The 14,635-nt window shown below is 46.7% G+C and overlaps 1 protein-coding gene across 4 annotated transcripts in view; it reads left to right on the forward strand.

The window, feature by feature from the left end:
- The first annotated feature begins 209 nt into the window (after positions 1-209).
- The window catches only part of Tsc22d3 (TSC22 domain family member 3), a 63,473-nt gene continuing 49,047 nt past the window's right edge, over positions 210-14,635 (forward strand). Inside the window, exons 1-2 of one of the 4 annotated variants that reach the window (XM_006970309.4) lie at positions 210-455; positions 2,150-2,569. In XM_006970309.4, the coding sequence (XP_006970371.1) occupies positions 2,256-2,569 (314 nt within the window). In that variant the 5' untranslated portion in view covers positions 210-455; positions 2,150-2,255. Of the gene's footprint in view, positions 456-863; positions 1,481-1,557; positions 1,821-2,149; positions 2,570-14,635 lie in introns of those variants that run through there. The other 3 variants (XM_076561627.1, XM_006970311.4, XM_015992239.3) reach the window with 3 other exon arrangements.

The raw sequence follows: 14,635 nt of genomic DNA on the forward strand, positions 1-14,635 counted from the left end.
ATATACTGCTCTATTTCAAATGTCCTGGGTTCATGAATGAAGCGAATGAAGGGGGCAGAGGGGGGGATTGTAAGGGAGTAGGGCTGAATAAAAATTTATTTGAGTTTTATGCAAAAAGTGAATATTTTGGATGTTTTCTCAATTTTTCCAAGAATCAATAATTGCTCAATCTTTCACGTTCAACATAGTCTAAGTTCTCAGACACCCTCAAAGCTGTCCTGCTTGATCACCTAGCACGTCCCTGAAGCTCCTGTAGACAGCAGGGGCATTAACCCAGGGCACTAGACTGACCCCCATATCTGCCCTTTTGCTATACCTCCGCTGCTCGGGGTTTATTCTCCCAGATCCCTCCGCCGCCATTACGGGACGCATCACTCCTCTTCTGACTCTGCTTGCGGGCGGTTGAGCAGAAGTCTCTCGAAGGAGCGAAGGAGCCAGAGCACCTGAAGCAGCAGGTAGCGGGGCCCTGAAAAGCGGGAGACCAAGTTTCCAAAAAAGAAAAACCCAGGAAAGACAAGTGGGGAGAAAGAGGGGGTGCCAACGTGAGGAGAGGAGAGGGGGGTCAGAGGAAGGAATTAAGAGGGGAGGGGGTCAAAGGAGGCGCCGAGAAAAAAAGGAGAGAGTGGGCGGCCAGAAATTAGAGGGGAGGAAAGCAATGCAAGAAAGGGCCAAGCGGGGAGTGAAGAGGAGACGGGAGAAAGAGGAAAGAAACTTGGAGACTTTCCGTGACAGACCTAGCGGAAAGAGCGGGAGAAGAAACGGGCGGGCGAGCCGCGCGGCGGCGGCGGCGGCGGCGGCGGCGGCGAGGGAGCAGGGGCAGGCCCCGGGGAAGCTCGCAGCCCAGACAGCGGAACCCCGGGGGAGATGGCGTCGAGTGGGGCGCGGGCGGGCGGCGGCGGGACGGGGCGCAAGACGGGGTGACAAGTGAGACACGGGCGCGGAGAGTCGGGCCGTGTGGCTGCGAGTTTGGAGTCCGGGGGGCGGGGGGGGGCGGTCTCTGCGGTGCTCGTGTGTTTTTTTTGAGCACTTTCTTGGAGTCGCGTGCAGAGCGGAGGCCGGGGCGCCGTTCGCTCCTTTGGCACTTAGGGGGGGAAAAAAGCCGGGTTGCGTGGCGCGGCCGTTTAAAGACCCGGGCGGCGCGTCTGGCCGTCCTGGCAAGAGGGGCTCCTCGGCGCGGAGGACTGGCACCATTGGGCGTCCCAGCGAGCGGGAGACCTGTGCGGCCCGGGCGTCTGGCTCGCACCCCCCCCCCTCTTCCCCCCCCCCCCTTCTCCCTCTCCCTCTCCCTCTCGCGCCGGGGAGAGCGGCGCGCGCGCTCCTGGAGCTCTGGACGTTAGCGCGGTGAGCGCCCGCCGAAGCCACCGGGTGCTGGGGCGCGCGCCAGCGAGCCAGCGAAACCGCTGAGGCTGGCTCCGCAGGAGCGCGGGCGAGCGAGCGAGCGAGCTAGCGACGGTGCGAGCGAGCGAGCCAACGAGCGACGGTGCGAGCGAGCGACCGCGTGGGCGCGGAGGGGAGGGGGCGACTCCGCGTCCCGGTGGGGAGGGCACCCCCCCCTTCTAAGCCCAAGCGGGGAAGCGGCGGCGGCGGCGGCGGGGCGTCCTCCGCCTGCCCCCCGGGGCTCATTTACATGCTGTCACGGCCCGTGCGGGGCGGACGGACTCCCGGGGCTCGCTCTCTCGCGGCCGGCGCGGCTCGCACACTCGCTCCGGGGCTCCTGCCACCACCGCTCGGAGCCCGCCGCGAGCCAGACGAGAGAGAAGCCCGTGAGGGCGCGCCGGGGCTCTCCCTCTCTCTCTGGCCGCCCTTCCTGCCGGCTGCAGGTCCGCCCGGAGCCATGCTCACACTTGGGAAACTTAGGACAGCGCTGGGGGGGCGCGGGGGGGGGGCGCGCGCGTGTGGCACCTCCGGAGAAGGAGGGGAGAGGTGGCGGCGGGGGAGGGGGGTGGAGGGTGGCTAGAGGGGGAGCGGCCCGGGCTTCCAGACCAAGGCGGGGGAGGAGGAGGAAGTGAGCCCAAGGGATCCGCTGGGAGCTGTTTGTCCAGCTGTTTCTCTTCGCACCCTGAGCGCTCCAGCCAGAAGGGGGCCCCGAACTGAAGGTGTCCCGGCCTTTTTTTTTTTTTTAGGCGCTAATTTCCAACTCTTCTCGCAGCTTGTCATTTGCAGGCACCCTGGAGTCCCAACAGGCCAGCGCGGCGGGTGCGCACCTGCCAGCCGCCCCTGACCTCGCTGATCAGGCAGAAGCCAAGCCTGAGAAGATGGCCCAGTCCAAGAGCGACTGCCGCTCACCTGTCGGTCTCGACTGCTGCAACTGCTGCCTGGACCTGGCCAGCCGGAGCAGCCTCCAGAAGGACGGCAGCGGGGAAAACCCGGGCAGCCCCACCGTGAGCAACTTTCGGCAGCTGCAGGAGAAGCTCATCTTCGAGAACCTCAACACTGACAAGCTCAACAGCATAATGCGGCAGGATTCGCTGGAGCCCGTGCTGCGGGACCCCTGCTACCTGATCAACGAGGGCATCTGCAACCGCAACATCGACCAGACCATGCTCTCCATTCTGCTCTTCTTCCACAGGTGGGTAGCTGGCCAGAAGGGGTGGGAACACGGCTCTGCTGGCACCAGCCTCTGCTGGATCTTCACCACTGACGAGGGGGCAAACCAAGAAGTTCCCGAGGGGCGGTGGGTGGGGGAGTGTCGGCTTCCTAGGCCACCATGACTGAACCTTTTGGCTGGCTACAGCCCCACAGAGCTCAGGGAATTTTAGCAGGTGCAAGTGTATTTTGAATGGTGCCTGGAAAGGCTCAAAAACTAGGGCCCAGAAGATGGGATGACTCCTTATGGCTTGGAAGGAGTTGTAGGTGCCCCCTCTTGGAATTTCAATAGTCCTTCAGACAATCCGGCTGTGAGGCTCTCTTGGAATTTGAGTTCCACCCTACTCAGTGGAGCTGAAATTGGAAGGACTTTTAAATTACTGGGTGGCATTGACAATGAGGACAAGTGAAGTGTCATTAACAAATTGGGCTTCTGATGGGGGAAGATCAAGGGTGAGGGATGGGAAAAATAGAAGCCTGAGAAGTTTTGAGACTCAGAATGGGGAGGACTGGCCCACTCTGTAGATTATAGCTTTCCATTCTGAATGCAAGTGAAAAGCAACCCCAGAAAAAAAAATTGTTTAGGATTATCACTTTAAGTGCTTCAAGACCTCTTTATGGCAGGAGGGGGGATGAATCCACCTCCATGTTGACCTGTGTCTGGGTGTGTATCAGATTTTCTAGAAAACCTGAAGGCCAGAATGGACCAAGGGAGGAGATAAACACAATGGGAATGCCCAGGGCATCTGCTATCCCCAACAACGAGATACTCTGGTATTGATAACTTATAACGCAGATAGGGATTAATAACTTAAAACTCAGAATTTAGAGGCAGGAACTTCAGGAAACCCTTCTATAAGTTTTGTGTTCTTAGAGACATTGTCTGTACGTGTGTGTGTTCATGCACACATGCATGTGTGTGCATGTGCACACTGGGGTGGATTTTATTCTTGCTCAATGACACAGGTTAGGTAAGAGCAACATTCCCTGCTGTGGGAGACCTGGGTGGTAGCGCAAGTTATACTTCTACCTTTTTGTATGAGCCTGAGCAAGTTATCTGACCTCCCCTACTCTCTGCATGGCACTTTCTATCTTTGGGCAGATAGTGTGCCCAAAGTGATGAAATGCCCAAAGAAATGCTGAACACTCATGCATTACTTGCATGGTAGTGAAACTCAAATAGGACATCTTAAAGGCTACCAAGAAATGTAGGAGGTACTCCTATTAACCGTTAAGAATGTGTTCATCTCCTTCGTCCCAATACAAAACCACTGCCTCCTCACTCTAGCCCCAATGGTTTCTGGTGGGTACAAGCAAGGCTGATGTCTTAACATTGTTATATCAAGTTGTTTTTCTGAGGCTTTTTCAATGTCGTTGAATAATTTTCTCACTTATTTCACATTAGGCATCAAACTATTATTTCATGGTCTAAAATAAAGCCAAGGTATAGACAGAATAGTTTCAAGAGAATCTTCATTTCTGATGAACTACTACTGCAAGTGTAGTCAGCCCACAGACGCTGAAATCCTGTAGAACACAATGCTTACCTGGCTTCTAATGGTCATAATGATCTGCTTGCTGGCATAACTCAGTTCGAGAATGGCAAAGGTGAGGGAGTGGGGGAGAAACCTGGAGAGAGCACGTACGTGCATTTGCTTCAGCTGGGAAAGCAAGAGCTCCTCTAGGTCTTCGGTGAAGTGAGAGGGTGATTTCTGTTTCTAGGCCTTACGAGGGTCTGACCTGGGTGAGTGAAGTGTGAGGCTGACATTTACAAAGATTTGCTGAGATTTGCAGAGAGTTCACTTTCTGTCACACCTCTGTAGTGTCTGTCCTGATTGCTTAGGTTTCTTGAAAGACCTCTTTTGTCATCTACTTCACTAACACCAATTTTTGGTACTTGGTTCTTAGTGAAGCCTGGAAATGCTACTGAATAGGGATATTAAAGGCACTGTATAAGGAAAAGAACAGACTAGGGGGATATACACCTGACCACAATGTCTTCTGGGACTACAGCCATTCAGTCAGTGTCCTATGCTGCTATCTTCGAACAAGCCAGAAGGCTACCAGGCTTTTTGAAGCTCAGTAGTGGGTAACAGAATCCTTTGGTAAGAACCTAATAATTAAAGCAGGATAAATCACTCTTTCCTTAATGATTGGTATTGGAGATCCCAGGTTCAGTTGGGGCTTTACACAGAATGCCATGTTCTTTGCAAACTAGAAGAAAGTTATTGCTGGTTATGGGCCTTCTCCAATGTCTAGGGTGGACAGCCTGCTATATGAACATTTCCTTTCCTGATTCATTCCCTGGGTTTCTACCTGTATAATCCATCCTTAATTTTAACTCCTGTTCCAATTCACAATAAGACATTTCATGTCCCTGTTTGAGTGCGTTTTCCACTATCATTTTTCTTGTCTTTTTTTTTTTTCCGAGACAGGGTTTCTCTGTGTAGTTTTGGTGCCTGTCCTAATCTCGCTCTGTAGACCAGACTGGCCTTGAATTCACAGAGCTCTGCCTGGCTCTGCCTCCTTAGTGCTGGGATTAAAGGCGTGCTTCCACTATCATTTTTCAAGGCCGCTCCTCCTACTGGAGAAGCCAATCTCTGCCCCTTATTTTGTAGCGAATTCTGCTGTTTCAAGGCCTCCAGCAGTCTTGGGAAGAAGACATGGTACATTCTTGATATATATCTGGTTCATTGGGTTTGATCTGTCCTAACTCCCAGTTTAGGCCTTGATTTTCTTGGAACAAAGAGTGTAAACAATCTGAGGGTAGGGCTGTGTTTTACTTGCTTGATTTCTCCTTGGCTTCTACTTATGTAAAGGTATTTTGTTCTGGTAATTATGGATAACTACTTAATTGTTGGTGTACTCTGAGGTAAAGATTTCACTATTTTAACCTATTTTTAAGAGGTTTTTAATTTTTTTTTATTGATGGTGTGTGTCTGTGCGCACGCGCGTGCGCGTGCACATGGGTACCCATGAAAACCAAGAGTATCAGAACCCCTGGAGCTGGAGTTACAGGTGGTTGTGAATTACTTGATGTGGGTGCTAGGAACCAAACTTTGTTCCTCTGCAAGAGCACCAAGCATTCTTAACCACTGAACAATCTCTCCAACCCCACAACTAATCATGTGCTGGAAAATCCTTATGAAGGTGTTTTGTTTTGTTTTGTTTTGTTTTGTTTTGTTTTGTTTTGTTGGTTTTTCGAGACAGGGTTTCTCTGTGTAGCTTTGCGCCTTTCCTGGAACTTGCTTTGGAGACCAGGCTGGCCTCGCCTAATGAAGGTGTTTAAATGTGGATTTTTCTTTTTCAGTTTTAATCACGTGTTAACTAATAGTATGGTAGAAGTTCTGATGGAGTGTTTGTACTTATTGGAATCAGTGAGAATGAGTATGCAGCCTTTGGGTATGTAAATGGTACCTCTAGACTAGTAGGGAGAAGAAATGTATTTTTAAACACCATCCCTTAAATCTTGTTTAATGTAATTAATAACTATAAAGGATTAATAGCTAACAATTCTTGTTCATTTATAATGCATACCAAGAATAGCATCTGCATATTCTCATTTAGTTTTTATACCAACCCAACGAAACTGGTATTATTAGCACCGATTTTCACTTTTATAAAAAGGCAATTGATGCTTGATTAAGTAAGTTGCCCTATGTCACACAATGAAGAGCAATGCCAAAACTCCCAACTGAGATCATAGATTCTGGAGTCTACTGAATTTTTTTTAAAAAAAAAAAAAGAAAGAAAGAAAAAAACACTAACACTAAAGAGGTGCTTAGAACACTACAATTTTTCTCTATGCAGCAAAGAAAAATGTTATTCCAGAACCTTTCCAAATGATCAGTATGTCCAGCTATCCTAATCTTACATGGGACACAGGACTCTGATGGTCAAACTGGGACAGTCTCAGGGAAACTATGATTGATGGCTGGTCAGACTATTATTAGACTTCACTTTATCATTTGACTATGCTTCTGAATACTAGAAAGTTTAGGAAGAAGATAGAGTACACTGAACAATTAGCTGAATTTTCCAGTTAAAATGCAATATTTCAAACAAACAAACAAAAGCTTCTTAAATGAAAACTTTGAATTAATTTAATTGCCTAACTTGTTAGGTGTAGCTAACTGACAAGGTAACTGGCAATATACTGTTTTATGATTGCTGTTTTTATAACCTCAAATTTATTTTTGGATACTTTTTGAGATGATAATGTTTCACATACAGCCCAAGACGGCTTAGAACTCACACTGATCTTGGCTGGCCTGGAACTCAGCATACCCCAGGTTTGTCTTGAACTATATACAATCCTTCTGATTCTGCTCTCAAGGGCTGAGATTACAGGTATGAACCACCACATCTGGCTAAATCAACCATATACTGCCTTTGGTCCCAGAGCATACCTGCTCAGTGTCATCCCAAATATTCTGAATCTTAAATCCTTTCAGCTCCAAAATTCCTAGGAGTCCACCTGTAAGCTGACCTGCTACCATTGGGTTCTCGTACACAAATCTCAGGAAATAATATCAAATATTTCTGATTGCTTTTTGAGCTAGAGGAAGAGTTAGATTTAGAGATCAGTTTTTTTTTCCAAGAAAATTTTCATACTATTTAAGATTCAACTCTGTCCTTGTACCATCTGAAACTCCTCTCCTATAGCATCAGTGGTATGTAGACCACACCGTGAGAAAGCCTGTACTAGAGACTGCAATCCTTTGTCAATTAATTTACCATTTGATTTCAAGGACAGGATTCTTTGTCATAGAGAGGTTTTGAGTTTCTATGTGGTTAAGCCTGTCATTCTTTGCCTTTGTGATTTTTGCTTTTGGTATCGGGCTTCGAAAGTCCTTCCTTGGCCCAAAGTAATTTAAAATAACTATTTCCTGAGTTTCTAGTAGTCTGACACAAAATAGGCACTCTTGGATTAAGGGACAGCCTCCATTAAAAATACAAATGCATTTGCAAACTTAACACTAAGGGTTTGGATACCTCATGAGAACCCTACCATATAAGAATTTGTCATTTTGCCAAGGCACAGATGTGAATTGCATGTACTGGCAGGCTAGTACATGGAAGCCAGTCCATATGCTGATGAGTAAGCTCACTGCCCTACTACCACCCACTATTATATGAGTATCTCTCTGTCGTATATATTGTATGCATATACATTATATAGCTTATGTGTTTAGTGGTCCAATATTTGCAATGTAAATTTTGACATTTTCACCACTGTACTCACTTAAGTGGTAACATACCCAGTCTCTCCTCTCCCCTGTCCCTGGTAACCTGGTACTTTCTGTGTCTACAGATTTGCCTATTCTTGTTATTTCATGTAAGTGGAATTGTGCAATATATGATCCTGTGTTTGGCTTCTTTCACTTACGATGTTTTCAAGATTTATCCATGTTGAAACATGTAACAGTACTTCACTTCTTTTCATGACTGAATAATATCCCATTTTATTGCTATAACACATTTTGTTTATGCATTCATTTGTCAACAGACACATGGATTGTTTCTACTTTGTGTGGCCATTTTGAGGAATTCTGCTATTAACACTATACAAGTATGTGCTCCCGTAGCTATTTGCAATTATTTGGGGCCTATACCTGGGAATGGCATTGTTCACCTATTTTTCATCCAAAATTTTGACTACTTATTTGTAACAATACTTGCCGTTTACTTCCTTGCGTGGAGTTGTTTCTCATCTGAGGACAGGGTGACAGCTCATAGGAAGTAAAATTCAATGTGAATGGCACATGGAAAAGCCAAGTTTAGAGAACAGAAGTGGAGAGAGGGTGCAGGATTCATGAAAGGCCAGGTTTAGTGGGCTGTTACAGTGTGAGGCACCGAGAAACAAGAGAGCACAAGAAGTCTTCCTGGAAGGTTCAACTCTTAAAGACAGTCAGAATGGGGCATCAATTTTATCTTCTTGTCAGCTTAGCCCAGAGAGGACCTATGTGAGCCCATACCTTAGAAAATAACTCTTTCAAGGGTGACCTTATTTTCCCTCCCTGAATGAAGTTAACACCCTTGCTTATATTTGTACTTCCAGATAAACTGGCAGGCTCTCAATTCCAGGTAGTGTTGGCTTTTTTCCAGCCTCACTCCTGAAGGCCAAGACGTCTAGATAAATGGAGATGGATGTGTCTGGCCAAAGTTTCCAGGGTCTCTGGGCACCTTAATGATGGAGCACAACAAAATACTAGCCCCAACTGTGAATTTCTTGAGAGGGAAGAGGTTGGCTGTGTCTGTACATGATGGCAGCCATTGCACTATGTTTGCTCGTCGTGAGTCTGCTCCTACCTGAACTTTCTCCTCTTATGTAAGGCATCCCTCAAGATAACTGCAAAGCTGTAATCTGCCATGGCTGGCTGAGTTTACATAACAAATTGGTCGGTGTCATGCAATAGTCTTTTGAGCCCTTGAGAAACCAGTGTGCTGAAAGAGGCCAAAGCTTGGGCTCATTTTGAGGGGCACTTTGTGTGCTCAGTGTACTCAAGGGAGAGCATTCCATGACCACAAGGGTCAGAAAGTTGAAATTTCCTTTTTAGATGAAGAGAGTAATGATGACTCAGGACATATTGTGCTGTTCCAATGCCTGCAATAATGGGGCAAGGGTTAGGGCTTCATTTTATGCCAGAGCTTTGGCAGACAAGGCTTTCCATGGAATCGTCTAGGTTAGTGGGAGCCCTATAAAGGACTGAAGGTTGAACCTCACCTTTAGCAACCTTCATCCAGTGAGGGGTCAATCAGCCTGGGGAAAATGGCTTCTGGAAGTTACTGCCTTCCATGCTGAAATCCAGCTTAATTGAGGAGTTGGAATAGGGATAAACTAGGAGCAGAAAGCAAGCTTTCCCAAATGCTGTGCTAGGAAGGAGATGATTTTATCAGCAAGCAAGGTAAGTTCACTTGTACCTTCTGGCTAGGAATTTTCTTCAAAGTAGCTGTTGAACTTTTGGGAATGCTGTAAGAGGTGTGAGGTCCCAACAAACACATGAGACTGAATGAGAAGCTCCCCAATGTGCAGACTCTAGTCCAAGAGAAAACAAGGGCTGGAAGCAGGTTCGGTCAGTGATGACGAGAGCATGTTATTGCCTTCCTTTCTTGGGAGTAACATTTCTTAGACAGATCAAACCTGAAATCAGTCCCCTGCCTATGAAAGCATCACAGTGACCTTCCTCAAAGGAAGAATTTACTCACAAAATAGCCTTGAGTATTCAACCTACTTTCTTTTGTCTTCTCTTCAGAGGAGATGGAGAGCAGCTGCTTACAATGTAGGAGTCTGGTAGGGATTCCCACTTCTCTGAGCTGTGTACTTCTCTGAGCTGTGTATGCCAGAAATTGGCTCCAGCTATCCCTGAGGAAAAGAGAGTGAGAGGTGAGTGGAGGGAAGTGGATCCAGTGGCTGCATTCTAGCTTAGCCCCTTAGCACCTCTCCTACACTGCTGTGTAGCCTCACTTTCCAAACTAGGCTGGGCCTATGCCAGCCTCAGGGCCCTGACTCATATCTCATGCAGTGCCTTATGTAATAGTGCCAGGTTACTGAGACATCAAGCTTCTGCTTGCTCGGTGGTGGGCTTTCCCCAAGGCCAGGCACTCAGAAGCCTGCTTCAGGTTTAAATGGAGCTCATACTTTCCAAGGAAAAGCTTGCTATTCCCTATGTGAGGCAAACAGCTGGCTCAGAGGTAAATGCCAGACTTCAAGGTGTGAGTCGCTTTAGTCCCACATTTAGAAGTAGATGTAAACAGACAGGCAAGCTGGAATGGATTTGGTTTGACTGAAGTCATTTTGCAGGGGTACTGCTACTTTTTCCTAATAGTGCACTACTGAAGGGGTGGTGTGTGAAGGGGCTTCAGAACAGGTCTCAGAAAGTCCCTCTTCCTTTTTCATCTGATTGCCAGGTCAGGAACTTTTCTGGATAGCCTAGTTTGATAGACATTAGGCAGAAAGATGTACCTGAAGCTAGAAGAACCATTTAAAGAAAATCACTTCACATGCCAATCCCCAGTCCATTTCCCATGAAGTCTCATAGTTTTCAGGCCTCCCTAAATTCACAATGATTTTTAGGTTTGTTTTGTTTTGTTTTGTTTGGGGGTTTCCTTTTTGCCTATTCAGAAAGTTACATTACCAGCTTGGTACAGCTGAGCTCTAGTAAAGTGAGGGTTGCTAGATTCTGGCATTCTTCTTTCATAAACAAGTCTATGTACAATACGCATATCCCTATCAATCTAATATTCCATTGACTCAAAGTTTGTGACTAAGTCAGTAGCTCCTCCTCTTCTCCTCCCTTGTGTTTGCCCCAGCCTGTTCCACCATGTTGCCACCAGGTAAGTGACTTGCAGGCTGAGGTTAGCTGAGGAGACTGACTGCTCTCTAGTCCAAGAAAAAGAGAGAGAAGCAGGGAAACCGATTTTTAAAAAGTGACTTGGAAATTACTAGCAGACATAGTCCGTGTCCAGGGAGCGTACTCATGAGTTCTTGGACAAGCCCGTGACCATTATCTCAGGACTCAAGAAAGCCGAGCATTCCAAGTTCTGAAGGCACATTACAGCCAGGATCAAGGGAAACTGTAAACCCCACCACGACGTTTGCACTTAATTTGTCACTCTTCCCTCTCCCCTGGTTCGTAGTTGGAGGGGGGGGCGAGGAAAGGGATGAAAAAGAAAAAGGGAAGCATAAGAACTGCTCAGTTTTCAGAGTACTTAATCTGCCTGCTCATGTGCACAGAGAAATGAATAATGGCAGCATCTCATTCAGCCTTATTCTGAACCACCGAACATTTCAATTAATCAATCCATTATTTATTGACCAAAGGCCTGCTCCTTATTGACCTCTGACTGTGGATTTATTGAATGCCTACCTTTCCGCCAAGGCCCTGTAAAGGACACAGGGCTATCAGAGGCCAAGGCCAGTGTCGGAAGAGTTGAAGGTGTGGCCCTGGGGAGTAGAGCAGCTGCCACCAAGGACTGGGGGCAAGGAAGTGTTGCAGGCTGCAGGCCTCTAAAAGCTGACTTGAGGCTGTGCTCCTTGAGAGAAAGGTCTTAAGCTTAGTGGAGCTTGCGCTGTGCCAAAGCCAACTAGGAAGGGAGAGTCTCTTTATGGCGGCAGCTTCCAGCAGAGCCTTAACGAATGGGTTGGCTTTGGCAGGTGTTTAGTGACTGGCTGGCTAGCTACAAGATTTTCTGGTTGGGAGAGGAGAGGAGAAGCTTGCCAGCCCCGCAGGGATCCTGGTAGGAAGAGGCTGGCCTGGAATGGGAACACTTTTTATTCTTCCTGGGCTGGAACCCAGAGTTACCAAGCTTCAGAAGCCGGAGCGAAAGGCTTACTTTAACACTGTCCCTCACTGTTCCTTTTTGACTCAGAACAAGCTAGCCCCTGATATCCTCTTAGGACCCTGGGCTACCCCTTCATAGAGACAGGCATCTAGAGAATGGGAGCATGAAGATACCTCTGTCTTATGACCACTGGAAGTAAGAAGATTGAGCTTAGGTATACAGTAAAGGGCAAGCCCCAGAAGAGCCTGGGGTGTGGCTTCATATCTGGATCTCAGCTTCCATCTCTACAAGGACCCTTTAGAAGTAGGTAATAGAAGCAGAAGGAGAGTAGTATAAAGGTGCGTGTGCGCGTGCGTGTGTGTGTGTGTGTGTGTGTGTGTGTGTGTGTGTGTGTGTATCTTTGTAAAAATTGCTCATTCTTTCTGGGGCAAAGACTAGATGTCATTTTAGGCTTGTTTACACAGCAGAAAACTCTTTCTCAGATGCTCTCTAAATAGAAGGCCTTTAGGTAGTGTTAAGAAAGGTGGGAAGGGGCGGTGGTGGCGCACGCGTTTAATCCCAGCACTTGGGAGGCAGAGACAGGCAGATCTTTGTGAGTTCGAGGCCAGCCTGGGCTGCAGAGTGAGTTCCAGGAAAGGCACAAAGCTACACAGAGAAACTCTGTCTCAAAAAAACCAAAAAAAAAAAAAAAAAGATACTAAAAAAAAAAGAAAAAGAAAAAAAAAAGAAAGGTGGGAAGCCTCAAGTTGGCAGGAAGGGAGAGGGAACTAGAGTAGCAAAAGAACCAGCCTCAGGTCAACTGAGCCAGGAAGGTATTGTTTAAAGTAAGTATTCCATCTTTATTTTCTAGTGTTCTCTACCCTAGTCAATATCCGGACACCTGTGCCACAATCCTTTCTTACAAGTGGTCTGAAGAATTCACATTTAAGTTCATGAACTGATTCAGTCGATAAATGTTCATTGCACATCTTTCATGTTCTAGGCTCCATGTCAGACACTGAGGGTACAATGGGAAATGCACAAAAGGCATGCATGATCTTATCTTAGAGAGTCAGGCAGAAACCAGATGGTGATGGTAATGAATATATAAATTCCAAACTACCAAGAGGGAAGAGTATAGCAAACAGACTTCATAAGGAATGGTAACTGTGCTAAAGAAATGAATCTCTAGTATTGAAATTCTAATTATCAGACACAGACCAAAAGAAGACATGTCCAGACAAAAAGGCTTTCTAGGAAACCTTCAAATAATACCATGCAGGTAGTTTTCACACCCCTAGAAATATGTCTAGGCCGTGAGTAGCCACCAGGTCCAAAGCAGGAGGAATAACAACATTCTGACAAGTAGAAGAGATAAGTTTGAAGCCCATGAGGCAGTTAGCATTTAATGTCATCCTTTGCTAAAAATAGTCCCTGACAGTATGGAAATGTGTAAAGGCTAGCCCTGGGAACCAGTGATAAAGTGGGTATAGCCTGTGGGGGAGGAAAATTTGGTTTTGTAAATTATTTACTGAATAGCAACAAAACAAAACAATCAAAAAACAACTGAGGGGAGGGCTCTTTGGGTTTTTTTTTCTCCTTTGAGAAAAAAAATTCTTGTGAACTATGAATGATTCTTATTGTACAGAGGCAACTGGGCACAGCACTGTAGGTTTTACTCCATTCTAGGGCCCACGGTAATGTCAGATATTTGCCTGGGCTGAAAAAAATAACCTGGATATAGAAGAGAAGGGGGACTACACCATTGAGGAGGGTACGGAAATTGATCAAAGGGCCCAACGTAGCTTTCCTTTGAGAGCAGTGACTTCATCACAATGGGAAGGCAGGTGACAGTTGAAAGCTCAATGGGATCCAAAGGAAATCAGATTGTGAAGGGTCAGGACTGGGATACAGGGCTTTCAGAGCCAACAGGAGGTAAACCTTGGACTGGGGGTACCTGCTTGTCAAAACTAAGGAACTAAGATCATTAGTTTAACAAGAGTTTAAGTGTGGGAAAGTGGAGGGAAATCAAGAGACAGAAGTTGGTTTTCAAATACAAGAAATGTCACAGCTGAGATATGTTGACTAGCTGTTTCCCAACCACATTAGGGACAGAATAAGAGAAAACAGACCTATACTGCAGCATGAACAACTGCGATTAGATAGCAGAGAGAACTTGTTGTCTGTAAGCATCCAGTATGGGACAGTGTGGTGCTATCAATGGATAGCTGCATAAAAGAGTGAGGGTGAGTGCTGGTTTAATAAAGGCCATGGCAGAAGGGGACAGACAGTTGAGGAAAGCAGTAGGTCAGGAACAAGAACTTATAAAGAAAAGGAGAGCATGTGATACGAGATGAAAATGTATAGCAATTTTATAATAAGAATGTCATGTGTGGGGCTGGAGTGATGGTTTGGCATTCAAATGCTTGTACTGCTCTTGTACAGGACCCAGTTCAGTTCCCAGCACCCATGTTGGGCAGCTTACAATGTCCTGTATCTCCAGTTTCAGGGGGATATGACACCTCTGGGCTCCACAGGCCCCTGCCCTCACACACATACACATAATTACATAATTAAAAATAGTAAAAATAAATCTTTGAAAGAGTATCAAGCCGGGCGGTGGTGGCTCACGCCTTTAATCCCAGCACTCGGGAGGCAGAGCCAGGCAGATCTCTGTGAGTTCGAGGCCAGCCAGGGCTACCAAGTGAGCTCCAGGACAGGCACAAAGCTACGCAGAGAAACCCTGTCTCGGAAAAAAAAAAAAAAGTATCAATTAAATTTCTGC

Source organism: Peromyscus maniculatus, chromosome X (assembly GCF_049852395.1).
Source record: "Peromyscus maniculatus bairdii isolate BWxNUB_F1_BW_parent chromosome X, HU_Pman_BW_mat_3.1, whole genome shotgun sequence".
Lineage (NCBI taxonomy): Eukaryota > Metazoa > Chordata > Mammalia > Rodentia > Cricetidae > Peromyscus > Peromyscus maniculatus.